Source organism: Ylistrum balloti, unplaced genomic scaffold (genome assembly GCF_031769215.1).
Source record: "Ylistrum balloti isolate Yb309-2 unplaced genomic scaffold, AGI_CSIRO_Ybal_v1 Utg371300, whole genome shotgun sequence".
In the NCBI taxonomy this organism is placed as follows: Eukaryota; Metazoa; Mollusca; class Bivalvia; order Pectinida; family Pectinidae; genus Ylistrum; species Ylistrum balloti.
Window position 1 is genome coordinate 1 of NW_026782697.1, and position 14,778 is coordinate 14,778.

The 14,778-nt window shown below is 34.3% G+C and overlaps 1 protein-coding gene across 1 annotated transcript in view; it reads right to left on the bottom strand.

Moving 5' to 3' along the window:
* Positions 1-249: 249 nt before the first annotated feature.
* The window catches only part of LOC132561898 (ubiquitin carboxyl-terminal hydrolase 24-like), a gene marked incomplete at its 3' end in the record, with an annotated part of 28,192 nt that continues 13,663 nt past the window's right edge, over positions 250-14,778 (bottom strand). The window contains 18 exon segments of the mRNA XM_060226608.1: positions 250-433; positions 729-741; positions 743-791; positions 2,039-2,291; positions 3,008-3,163; positions 3,424-3,583; positions 4,266-4,643; positions 4,799-4,975; positions 5,349-5,433; positions 5,695-5,780; positions 6,039-6,083; positions 9,930-9,956; positions 10,995-11,108; positions 11,437-11,535; positions 12,428-12,605; positions 13,237-13,349; positions 13,789-13,842; positions 14,222-14,362. Coding sequence (XP_060082591.1) covers positions 250-433; positions 729-741; positions 743-791; positions 2,039-2,291; positions 3,008-3,163; positions 3,424-3,583; positions 4,266-4,643; positions 4,799-4,975; positions 5,349-5,433; positions 5,695-5,780; positions 6,039-6,083; positions 9,930-9,956; positions 10,995-11,108; positions 11,437-11,535; positions 12,428-12,605; positions 13,237-13,349; positions 13,789-13,842; positions 14,222-14,362 — 2,312 coding nt within the window.

Here is a 14,778-nt window from a genome sequence, read left to right on the forward strand (position 1 = left end):
AAAAGTATTATCTCCCCTGCTTCATTTCACTGGATTTTTTCCTCATAAATTCAAATATTCTTTTATTAAACTTGAACCAAACTTTTAAAAAGAAAGAAGTTGTTTTTGACTGCAAGTCATAATATTCTTGTAAGTTACAATTTTGCTTTAGAAAAAGAATATTATCAACCGTGAATTTATTTTGTACTAACATTTAAAAAAAACATTTTCATATATCTATATTAATTGTATAGCATTGTAATATCATACCAAACTACTTTGTCGACACCATCACATGTAAACAGGGTCTTGATGAGTTTTAAATGACCTGCCAGTAAACTGTTGTCTGTATCGGACAGATCTAGGTTTGTAGATGGTACAAAGTTTCCTAACCAATTGATCTCATCCTCCAACATAGTAGGCACATCTAATGATAACTTCTTTTGATCTTCAACTGCAACCAAAATCCCTCACTATTACACAAACATACTGACACATTTGAAATTTGTACGGCATGGAAAATCAACACCAAAATATCCACCCAGAAAGTTTAAAATGTTTTAAACTGTTGGTGTCATGAAAAAAAAAGTTTCAAGAGAGAGATCTATATTTCCATTCACAAGATATCCATTTTGACAGCAGATATGACCATAGTGTTAATTATTTTAAATGGCATTAATAAACAATATCTTTTTTTAGATTCATGCTGATAGGTGTGTATTCATTATTCTAGATCTGTAGATACATACCACTCAAGTTTTCCCAACAATTTACATCGCAGATCAAAATATTGTGAACACTGCATTAATAACCTGGAATGACATCAGAACACATAAACATTTCTATATTAATCATTTATCATTATAAATATACCAATAGATATATACCAATGGATACTATCAAAAGGACATTCCTGAACAGGTTTCAGTGTACATGTTTAGTTGTGAAGCTTGCCATTTTCTATGAGTTTTATTTCATGACTTTTTTGGAGGATGGAAACTCTAAAGAAATTTTCAGAAATATTCACTTTCCACAAGAGGCAAAATCCAATCATTCCTACAGGAGGCACAGGATTTTAAAGAATTTGCTCAATTTCCCCTATTGGGCAATGCCTTCAGACCTTGTGAGCTACAAGAGGCCCAATGGGCCTGCAGTACTCACCTGGTATTCAATGTTCATTAAAATAGAATCAGAGTTATATCACAAATATATTGACTAAAAACCATTGGCAATTTTAACCAATACCCACAACAAAGAGCTTCTAATACTTAAATCTTAACATTGATAGTTAAGATCTAGATTTTAAGTAAATGCCATTTCCTTTCTTCACAAAATCTTTTGGGCTTTGACCTAGAAACAACTATCATGCTTCCTGGACTTTCAGTTTACAAGAAGAAATCTTTTACAGTTTTCAAATAGTTTTTCCACTGTGAACTTCAATATAGGTCAAGGTCATTTCATTCCAACACCCATCAGACAAATACCATGACTTTTGGTCTGCTGGTAATTGAGAAGAAGTTGTTTAAATGGAAAAGTTGATGCCAGACAGAAAAAAGGACAATGTGCCATGGCATGAAAATAAAATCAATAAACAGAATAACAGTTACTTCCATTAATGCTGTCAGAAATATGTCTATTGCACATTTCCATTTTACAATAAATATCTTCAAAAAACATATGTACTAAGTAGATAATAGCTGAATGTCATACTGCTGAACAATTAAAGGCACTTTCGCTTAAGCACTTGAAAGGGTTGGACCGGTTGAGCCCGCAAGCAAAATGCAAGGTACAGTTGGGGACCGAGGCTGGACTGCGAAATATTTGGTACATGCAGATTGAGAGGTCCAGCCGTACCTGTCCAAAACTAATCTTAATTTTAGTTAATTGATTTATGCTTGACAGGAAATACCGAGACTGTACATTCTGAGCTTTACATATATCAGGTCCAACATCCAGTACAAGTGCGTTCACGTATTATGGAATAATTCCAGACCACCTGAACTGTTGCAACTGGGTTACGTGAATGCCACCTAAATAGAGATACAGTCACATGTCTTACCTTTGACTAGCACCCCTAGTACTAGCAGAAGATACCCAGAAGGGGAGATAAGCCTTCAGAAGCACTTTCAAAATGAACTGGTGTGGTGTTTGGTGTCCAACAGAGTTGACTGTGCTGCTCTCAGTTAGAGATAATTGAGTCTGACTGAGAAGATAAAACTGGTCGAGAGCTGCATTCCTAATGTCAGATTGAGAACAGCCTACTAAGATGTCTATAATGAAGTCACTCACACATGGCAGCGAGTAGAATGAGGCTGAAAATAAAACAAAAAAACATGTTCACAAAAAACATAGTAAAACAGGAAGCAATTGTTTGTGTTGAACATGCTGCGTACCAACTTTATTATCAAGTATACTGTAAATTCCTGCATTTTCATGGGGCTCGAATTTCATTGTTTCCAGAAATATATTTTTTTGTTGGCTCTTGATTTTGAGGATAAATCTTGCTCACAAAATCCACTAGCACTTTACTCCATGTCAACATTTCTTTGTTTATAATCTTGTGCACATAAATATTCATGGTTATCGAGTACTCACAAATTACATGAAAATAAATCCCCCCATAGAAATTAATGAATTTTACTTATGCAGTAATACTATAGTAAATCAGAACCATGACCATTTTTATCATACAAATTGCTAATATCTGGTGAAATGACTACCCCTATCTATTGCTGTACACCAGAATCACCAACACATCGTAGTTTACCTTGTAACCACACATACCCACACTTATTACAGGAACTCATTTCAGGATAAAAAATTATTTTCAGTGCAGTACATACTATTATGTATAACACTGTGATTTAAATAAAAGTTAGAATCAAGTGATATTTAATATACAGCCAATAGCTTTACAAATTAATGAAGTTTTGCATAGAGTAATTTAGAAACTAAAATATCATCAAAATACTTTGATCAATTATTGCTTCAGTCATCTCACTCACTGATGAATGAACATGGTGCTTACCTAGTAACTCGCTACGTAGTTGAAGACAAGCCACGAGAATTTCTAATGCTTCTTTAGCTATATTGCAGTCTTTAGAAGAGATGAATGTTTGCCTTATACACACACCAGCATGTAGTGTCTGGCAGTCACTGTCACTGTTAGTACTGGCTGTGCTGCCTGTTAAATCAAAATGGATGAAACATTTGTAGCACGTCACTATAAACTTTATTATTACATCACTATTTATTTTGAAAATCTGTTCAGGGTCTTGGTACCTTAAGGGCTATTCCTTCTTGACTCAAGAACTCTGCAGGGTGGGATATTTGTTTTACTTGGTCCTTATTACTTTTTACAGTACAGTATTACCTAATAGATCATTATTTTGGATATTTTGATAAATAATTCTATAACAAATCTCTATATAGTAGAATTCTCACCAGTGCTACTCTGTCGACTACGACAGCCACACCCATACATGTTGGAGCTTTCTATGATTGGCTGAGGAGAACTCAGGAGATGTAGCCGACCAGCAGCCGCAGCCCATGTCACCCTCATAAAACAAGAAACTGTTTCTGTAAAGACGTGCACACCCATTGTCTGTAAAAACAAAATATAAATCCTTTGTTTTTTCTATAATGCTGAACAAACCTGATGTCTTCTGCTGTAAATCATTAATCACATTTTTACCTAGAAAGCCCCAGGATGACGTACACCAATTGGAATAGAAAATTGAAAAAATTTGAGATGAAAATTTCACAAAAAATGGAAAACTTGAACTGAAATGAAAAGATGAAATACACTCACAAAACAAGATTTACATATATGTCTTGCCTGTTTGCTTTGCTTGTATACAACATTTTAAACAAACTAGCAAACTGAGTTAACGCTAAAACTTAAAAGTCTGGCTTTTCAACAATGTTTGTTTTCAGAATTGCTGGACGGTCATTTTTTTCTGAAATTTAATGAATGATAAATGTATTGAGGTGTCCATTACATAATTTAGCTACCTGGTATGTACCATTTTTTGACTAATACTTTTTAAGTAACAGGTCTAAATGCAAAACATTATGAAATGTTGATGCCGCAACACCATAGTCCATAGCTTCAACAGGTAAGACAAAAAAATTCAAATTCAAAATAGTCACTTGGTGACCTGAAATTTGATTAACAGATTCTGCTAATCATTCATCAATCCGACTGGTTTTATTTTTAGAAATGGAAGTCTAAGTATAGAAATAAACTGATATCCATGGTGTACACTATAACACTAGGATCTTACCTGTACTGCATGCCCAGCAGCAGTGACTGCTCTTTCCACATTAATAGTCAGTGGACTGGTCAGGGATGTAGGAGGTGTGGCCGACAGAGTGACCTTAGGTGTATCACCAGCCTCCGAGGGAAGGGCTACCACCCCTTCTGTACTAATGGCCTCACCAGTTACTGTTTGACCACACAGGAGAAATCGGGCCAGCTGTAGGCAGATAGAGTAACAGCCCTGGCGTGTGGTATAATTTAACTCTGGAGCAAGACTCTCAGGCTGGAGGACATTCACAACCATTTGTAAACCATCACAGTTGAGGAAGTCTTCACAGAATTGCTGAGCACTGAGCCGTGTCCCTATATCACTTGTTGTGGGCATCAGTTTGGAACTCAGTACCTAAATCAGAATGTAAAAGCAATGTCATGAAGATACGTATATAGACTGTACAGAATATGGTAATACTTTATGTAAATGGATAGAACACATCAACGAGAAAGTTGAAGTTGAGAGAGCAATTCTTATTTTATACACATCTAAAATGAGTTTCTTACTTCCAGGTTGTATAGCACCCTGAAGGCTGACATGTCCTGGGCTCCAGAGTCAAACAAAACCTTGAGCACTTCCTTTGGTGGTAGACGAGGACTTGACACAGGGGTGATTGTGGCTGTTGTCTTACGAGGACTGGCGCGTGGACTGATGTCATCACCAGACCCCATCTGTTTGGAGACCTGTAGAATAGGATTGTTAGGACAATAAGCATTACATTGTATTATTATAATACACACTTTTAGGCCACTGTCTGACATTTTTGACTTCTTTATCGCCCATTACATAACAAATTCTATTAAAACCAACATTTCTCCCTTTGATTATTACCAAATTACCAATATATTCTAATTCTTATTTTCGATTTTATCAAAATTATGAAACAAGCCAAACCTTCTTATTGTAATTTCAAGGTACCCTAGAGCAGGCATTATTTTTATTCCTTGCAATTTTAATCTTTCTTGAAACACTCAAAATATTTGTACAGAATACCTATAAAAATTGTTGTATTGAGATACAGGCTGAAGGACTCTGACATGTAGTAATGATACTAACCTTGTTACTGATGGAGTCAAGGGACTCCGATATTGCTGGATCGGTTGGGATCAGCATCAGCAGCTTACGCACACGGGACGTGATTCTAATGGTCAGACAAAATCATCAATAAGGTAAGAAATATTTACTTAGATAGTCTTTCATACTTATTCAGAATCATGTTTTAAATTTTGATTTATGATAATATCCTTCACCTGTATGTTAAACACCTACTTTACATACATGACAAGCCTACATAGGAAAGAAACCTAGTGTTCTAAAATGGTCGATTAAAAGACTTCAGGACTTTACACAGCTGACTGTTCAATAAGTAAAAAGTTCACAAGAAGAAAGTCTTTCACAATACCGTGGTTCGTCTAAGTCTGCAAGCTGGTAGAGCATTTCAAACACCTGTCCGCCCATAGCCATTACAACTCCTGGTAACATCTTCTCCTGCAGGAAAAATCAGATTTGCTACATAACACAAATATTTTGTAAATACAGAAGTCATTAAAATTTTTACACAACACTGGAATACATCAATTTCTTTAGAATTTTTAATATAAAACAGATCATAACAGTGACTCGTTGTCTACTTTATATCTCAGGCCCTTACAGGAGTTCATTTCCAGCTTTATTTAGAAAAATGATATTAAATTCAATCCCTATCCCAAGCCACAACTATATTGTAATGTTCAGTAAATGTCTTACCTGTTCTAGATCAAAAGACTGCTTTGAAGTTGGTGTTGCTGGGGGCTGAAAAAGAATGACAAAAAGATTAAAATACACAATCTACAATATACCATTTACAGTATAAAGCAGTTAATTTTTTTCAAGAATCCTCATGATGTACCAATTTATCTTATGATAAAACTATGGATATTTGTACCTATGCATGGTGAAGGTGATGACATTTTCATCTGGGCACTGGATGTACAGAAAACAACAAAATAATTATAACAGGCATGGGGTAATTGCAATTGTGTAATCGTTATTGATTGTAATAAACAAATATACAAATTCTGATGTAATTTGCAGTTGTTAGTAACTGAAGACTTTTTCAGTTACTTGTAATTAATTGATTACAGTGAAAATTTACCATGTAATTGTAATTACATTTCAATTACAAGGTATTTTTTCCTGGTGGTAATTGTGTAATCGTTATTGATTGTAATAAACTACAAATTCTTATGTAATTTACAGTAGTCAGACAATATTTTTCCTACGTGGAAATAGTTTGATGTGATAATAGGTACTTAATTTACTCTCTGATGGTATATTTAGTAAATGAAGAGATGAACAATAACAAAATCTAACAACTTTTTCATCAACATAAATATTAACATAGATATATAGATCATATATCTGTGATACTTCCTCATCTTTTTTTCAGATATCATCCTGTATCGTATAAGTTAATACTATGTTTACATAGAAGTGGAAATCCTTTGCAGATCCGATTCTGTATCAGTGCAGATAACATGGCTGCTAGTGTAGAGTGGATTCTTTTTCGTCAGGAAACAGTAGTTCCCAACACTTTCAGTATATATCTCATTAGTCAAAACTTTATAATTTCTGTGTAGGTTGGAACATTACTGATCTAGACACTGAGATTTAAATCTGGACGTTTTTTATCTGAATCCTGTAATTTTAATGACAGTATAAGAATACAGAATAAGTTTACAGAATAAATACTTTAAACCTGACCAAGTAAATAATGTGTGCAGTGGAACTTGATGTACAAGTAGTGGTTAGTTAAGGCAATACAATTCCTGTACAGGTGAAGCTTATTAGCCCAGACACCATTACATAATACAATTCCTGTACAGGTGAAGCTTATTAGCCCAGACACCATTACATAATTAGGAATGTTATTATTCATTGTAAGGAGTCATACACAGGGTATTTACATTGTGTAAGTTAACATTTCATTGTAATAGGTTGTAAACATTTTCAACTGAATTGTGTTCACATATTTTTATTGTACAACTTCTTAACCAGCTATTTACCTAAAATTGAATTGATTTGCTAGCCTCAACATGTACTGATGGTTCATAGTAAACCATGAATATTTATTCAAAGAAAGCATCATGCAATACAGTGCTGATGAAATAAAATTCACACAGGGTTTCACAAAGAAGATTTCAGACCTCTATTACTGCTGTAAGTTAAAACTTCATAAATAAACTACATAGAGAATTCATCCCTAAATTTATTAAAGTTTTTCAATAAAGATTTCAGCAGAAATAGCTTGCATGCAATTTTCCATTGTGTTATGAGACCAATCTAAAATTTCCTGAAAGTAAATTGCTAAAATTCTTGAACAAATCCATCCGTTTCTAGGGGAATAAAACTGTTTCCATGCTAATGCTGATATCTAATGTTGGCAGAGCTAATATAGGTAACATATAGGTGTATGACAATTTTTTATTCCGATAGCCGGACTAAAATACAATGGTTCTTATTGAGGTAAGGCAAAATGTATCTTCACAGGTGAAAAATTTTAATGTTCCAAACAAACATGCGACACAATAAACTTGCATATTCAAACATAATAATTTTCGTAAGCTAAGTAATAACAAAACACATAACCAAAATATTCACTATATAGATCACCGTTCTGAAGATATACATGATTATTTGACACAGAAAGAACTTTCACAGCCTTAGAAACCAATCCCAATCGTAAAATATCTTACAAATGAAATGGTGAGCTATGTCATACCACAGTGTCCATCGTCTATCTGTCCATCTGTCTGTCATTGAACAAACTTTGTAGGGCTCCATGCCAGCATGCTATTCTCTACAAATCATTACTCTGTCATGAACATTACTACTAAGTCCCATCGGCAGTATAAAAAATTGATTGAAAAATAAAATAACCAGAGTCCCAATGGGCCATAATTACTCACCTGGCTACTTCAGCTTTTTATTCATTGAACTGAACATTTGTTATCAACCGTCTGTACAGCAATAAAAATGGTTAAAGCAGCATCTGTAGAATTACCTGGATGTATCATTCAGGTTAAAATAAAAATCCTGTAGCACTTATAGTATTCCTGATAGAGACAAGAATGCTTCAGATCAAATTTTAGCAAATCCATTCAATCCTACACATGGAGAAGGATTTTAAAGAATTTGTTCTACTTTCTGTACTTGACCCTGCCCAAGGGGGCCAGGACCCACCATTTATAATTAATTCCCCTTCCCCCAAAGAATGCTTCAGACCAAATTTGGGTGAAATCCAATCATTCCCACAGAAGGAGTAGGATTTTAAAGAACTTGGAACATTTCCCCTATTGAGCCCTACACGGAGAACCATCATTTAACCAAACTTTGTTCCCCTTCCCTCAAGGATCTTCTGACCTTATTTGGTCAAAATCCACTTAGATGTTCATGACTAGTAGTAATACTAGAAAAACAGACAGACGATGGACACTGCGTCATGATATAAGCTTACCAGTTTTTTGGAGCTTCTGTGTGAGCTAAATAATACTAAAAAAAGATTGTGATTATGTAACTTTCTTACACCTTATAAACACGATCATTACTCAATACACCTTCTATGTTATTAACTTTTTGCTACCCTTAAATGTTTCAATATAAAAAAGAAATAGATTAATAAATAAATAATGAAAAACAAGAATTTTACAGACATAAAAAATAAGCCTTAATTTTATAAGCCAAAACATTTTTAAAATGTTTTCTATCTTAATTTTTAGAAAAAGTATATCATAAATAACAGAATACCTATAAAGAATAGTCTTTTTGTTGTCAACATTTGTATTGTCACTTTGACATTCATCATTTAGGCTGTGCTGTCTGATGACCTTACAAGTCTAAACAGGCCAGCCACCATACTTCTGATGAAAATGATGTGTAATTTTTGACAGGTCATCCATCAATTTCTTAATGGTTATGATATAGAAGCTTCTACTTCATCATCTTGGCACAATTGAAAGTTCCATGTGTGAGTCTTGGTGCACAAGACAAAAAGACTAGTTTGATCCTTTGATGTACATCAAACGAATCTCAAGGCTGAATAACAGTATATTGTTATGGCTTTGAAGCTGGGTGTCACTCCTTTGAAATCTTCAAAAGGAGTGTATCAGCCTGTGATTGGTCAGAGTTTTTTCCTGGAACCAATCAAATTACCTTGCTCGTGCCTTCAATTTTGCTGTGCCATCTTCCAGGGGTGCAGTGAGCCAAAGTGGCCGTAACCCCTGGAGTATTGTGGATGTTATTCCACAGGTAAGCTGAAACCAGCATCCTGCTTTAACTAAAGTAGAATATACTTCATTTTGAAGTCTGGCTTCAGGAGTAAATACTCCTCTTTTTTTATCCTCATCAGAAACCCACAGGATTCTGCTCTGACATTTCACATCAGTGACAAAGCAGAGTCTTGCGAGTCTCCCCACAATTGCTTTTTATATAATCAGTAGTTTTTATTAGTTTGTATTTCAGAGCAGTGACCAGTAGGTTACACTAAAGGGAAGGTAGAAAATAAATCAGAAAGAATCGTGCTAATGAGAGATGTTGAAATAAAGATGAAGCAGAAACAAGGCTATATATAAAGTACACACAGATACGATAGGCAATTACCTCATCTATTCTTAGGCTTTCCTGAATCTGGGTAACGGAAAGAAACGTAAATAAACAAAATAAATCTGAGATACACAACTACAGTTTAGGCATTCTGACGGAGAAAAAATCTTATTCTGTGACATTCCAGGTAGATATGTGAAAAAATAGCCAAATCCATGCAAATTCTGGACATATGTCATACAAGAAGCACATAGTGAATACATGCATAACCCTCAGTCACACCACATCAACACTTTGTGAGTATTAACAGGAACAGCAAAGAAACTAACATGATTTCGTCCAATCTTCAGTCATCATTATCATAAATGACCATCACCAATGAAGGATCTAGATAGGTTCCCCCGAGAAATCTAACATCATCATTTAATCACCTAGTGAACATGTCTTTGACATCTTATAAAAAACTAAATTTCCCCAAACCCTGGGGTCATCATTAAGGGGAGACTTGATATGAAGATAAAATGAAAATAAAACTAAGGTTACAATTTGTCTCAGAATCAGTAAAACATAATATTACATATAGATATCAGTCCATGACAACAAAAAAACCCGGATATTTTCTGATACCTTCCTCATCAGAAAATATCTTTTTGATAAAAACAGAGTAAGGCTATTGTGAAATTATTTTTTCAATTAATGTTGTATCTAGATTTTTGGAAACTACATTACAATTTAACTTGCAATTTAAACTGAGTGTTAGTAACCATGGTTTTAAACTGAGTGTTAGAAACCATGGAAACCAAAGTACTGTGCTGTATTGTAATATATGATAAGGTCATGTCTGGTAGTATGGAGTGATGTCTACTGCAATACATGTACAAGCAAATGCTCCCCTTATTGTTAAACCATTGACCGATAATCTAACATCTTTTTTTGGAGGTCAAAGTTCATGAGTTGGCTCCCTGTTAAATCATTAAGGAATCCTCGACATAATATTATGAACACCATAACATGCAAAACCAATGAAAATTCAACATTTTTTGTGAAACAAAACAAAACATTGTACATAAACATGAGGCTACCCTTCATTAAGTAATGATGATTCTGTTTAGGTTCACTTACCTCCTTGACTTGTGATGATTGGAGAGCTGAGGATGTTGCTAGCCTTACTTGAATCACCTGATTGTCTTCAATTTCTAGCTGGTTCAGTAATTTCTGGTCGTCGTTAATCCCAAGCTTAAAGAAAGTGTGTCTAACATTATTATCAAAACCTGTTTTATGATAATTCCTAAATCAATCTAAATACTTGTATGATTAAAAGCTGAATTTCACATGTAATCACTTGAAGCAAGACTTGCTCTGGATGAGCTATTGATGAAACACCAAATTATAACTAGAGGAACTTTTTTTGGTGTGATGATTTGTGACTAATTCCAATTCAGACTCATTTCCTATACAAGCATTTTATGAATATTAAAAATTAAATTTACTAATACAATCTTTTCATTTTCTTGAACAGTGCGAAGCAGGAAAGCAAAAGGAAAACCAAATATTGATTCCTTACCATTTTGTCCTGAGCAACCACTTGTATGTTTTCTGGGGTCTGGCGTAATTTGCTGGATATTTTTGACCGGATTGATCCAAGAGTTTCATTACTATGACACTGTAGAAAGTAAACAAAATACAAATCATACACTTTCAAGATTTGGTTCATACAATGGTCCAAATTTGTGTCTGACAAAGGTTTCGGGATGAATGTAATGGTCCAAATTTGTGTCTGACAAAGGTTTCGGAATGAATGTAATGGTCCAAATCTGTGTCTGACAAAGGTTTCAGGACGAATATAATGGTCCAAATTTGTGCCTAACAAAGATTTCAAGAGGCATATGACAGTCCAAATCTGTGTCTAACAAAGATTTAAACAGGCATATGATAATCCTGATCTATGTCTCACAAAGGTTTCAAAAGGCAGGTGATCGTTCAAATTTGTGGCAAAGTTTTCAATAGGATAGAAATAATTCAGCTTGTATACCGAGACAATTATACATATTCATTATCAGTAATGGAAGTAAAGCTGATATTTCACAAAGGTTTGTAATGTTTGCCATCTCAGATGGTTGCTATGTTCTTCAATCAGGTTTGAGGTTGTCAATTCCTCTGTTTTTTCATAACAACTTTGATACTGAATAAAATAATTCAGGTTCCCGTGTTGCCTATCAGTTGTAAATCTTAACAAAATTTCAAATGCTGCAATACGATTGAACTATTTTTCCTGTTTGCTATTGTATACCTTTGAAATTCAATCATAGCTCTTCCAGTAAATCATTTAACTAAGAGAAGAGCTGGACAGGAATCACCAAGAGTAATTAACATAAACAGTAGGGTTTAACAAACCTAAATTTCCTTTGATAGACATAAGGTCTGAAGAGACAAAATGTAGTATCATAAAACTATTAAGAATGAATGAAGATTTAAAAAGAATTTAGTGTTCATGTGTGTGATAGCATTGATTACAGGTGGTGTGTATATATTTCAAGCCAGGTCTGATAACTCACCACAAGTAAGAATTCTTGTTTGGGTGATTCTGACATTACAGTGAGGTTCATCTGATGTCCATGGAAGGATGCACCGTGGGGGAGGATGGTGCGAGTCGTGTGATGTGTCTCCTCTACATTTAACACATACTCCTCAGCGATCCACATCAACCGCTCAATGTTCATCAGCTTGATGTTCCTAAAATAAAGCAAACAAAGTATTGGCTACTATTTATTTAGCAAGACCATCAATATTCATTTTACTGAAAGACATGTACGACAGATTTTACAACAGCAAATTTGTTTAGTTATCCTATCTACAGTATGTAACAGGAAAATACATTCAGTTATAGTTTTGTTTAAAAAGGAATTTTATTCTGGTTCATGTAGCATTATGTTTTTCATCAGTTCGTAATGAACAATTTTAATGATAATAATAAGAACGTTGTTCCTTTTCATCGTCAGACGATAATCACAATAAATTTGACCACTAGTCGATGGTGTAGGATTTATATCGCACCAGCTACCAGGTAAGAAGATATTAAACATCATCCACCTGAGTTTTATGCTTTTACTGCTCCACTCTGATAAGTTAAACATTTCTACAGATTACACCTTCTAAAACAAATTTATTAATGTGGCATTTGATCAAATGGAAAATCTGCAAAAATTAGTTGGGAAATAAGGTGTAAAAACTGAAAAAAAAACCCTAAAAAATGTCTACAAGATTTGAAGGAAAGGTTCTCAAGATTATGATATTGATCCGAACCATGGATCAATCTATATGACACTCTCCTTCTCCCCATAGCAGAAATTCAAAAAACTCTTACCGAGAGGGTAAAGGCACATTAGCTACTTCTGGTACAATAGCAGCTGTGAGAGTTTTGGTTGCCCAGGAGATGGACTGAGCTATCACAGTGCCCCCTATACCAATCATGGCCGCCTATAAAGAAACATGACATAAATGTCAGAAAATCCAACACCAAACGCCTAACAATGTATGAGATCTGGGTAAACTGTATCAGCACCTTTCTAGGTGAAACATTTCAAAAACTCCCACATATCAAGTGATACAAAGATATTTCTTTACCTTACATATCTGGAATAAATCCAAATGATTCCTCTCATTTTAAATATACTTTATTTCCTGGTATCATCTTGTAGTCGTGTAGATATCATCTGTATTTCATTTTAACAGATACAGTATAAATAAATGGTTTCCTCAATAAATCAATTTACAACTGATGTTGAGCATAAATTTACATGAAAAATCAAAGATAATTTAAAGCAATAATGAAATTTCTTCCCTCAGATTGTAAACAGATAAACAAAACATTGATTTTTTTTACCTATCCTCTCATAATTCAACCCTAGAAACATACCTCCAGTCTACTCTTGCTGTCAGCTTTGAATTTCTTGTGTAGTATCACAGGGTCCTAGAAAAATTCAAAAGGGCAGTCCAAGCACCAAAACATAACACTTCTATTGCAATCATTTCAGTAAGTAATATAGTTAGAATGTAATGCTCCTCAAACTGGGAGTAGATATAGCACTATGAATTTACTGTAAACTAATTCATATAAGAAAATATGTGCATCCTCACTGAAAACTTTTCATTTTCATAAAGAGAGAAATTTGCCTTAAATGCCTACAAACAAAGATATAAACTTCGACCTGAAACTTCTGCACATCTTTCATTTTTGCTTCTTGACAAAAGGGCAGAAGTTCAACTACAGTTAAAGATTTCCTGCGTACAGTAAGCTAGACTTTCTGACCTACTACAACAAGCTGCCCATGTACTTGTCCTTGACCTACCTTTTTAAGTCTTGGTGCCAAGTTAGTGTAGAGAACTGACAAAAGCAGAGAAATGGCCTGACTTGCTATCGACTCATCAGGTGTATTTAAGCAGATCTCCCAAATATAGTCCAGTCCAAACAATTCACTCTTCTCTACAACCTGTCAAAGATAATAACATAAATATATTCAGCTCCAAACAATTAAATATTCTCTACAACCTGTCAAAGTTAATATTGTAATTTTAATAAAGTCCAAACAATGCACTCTTAATCCAAGTTCAGTGGAGTGGTGACACTGTTTTCTATACATCTACCACTTACTAAATCTTACCTACCAGTTATCATCTACCACTTACTAAATCTTACCTACCAGTTATCATCTACCACTTACTAAATCTTACCTACCAGTTATCATCTACCACTTACTAAATCTTACCTACCAGTTATCATCTACCACTTACTAAATCTTACCTACCAGTTATCATCTACCACTTACTAAATCTTACCTACCAGTTATCATCTACCACTTACTAAATCTTACCTACCAGTTATCATCTACCACTTACTAAATCTTAC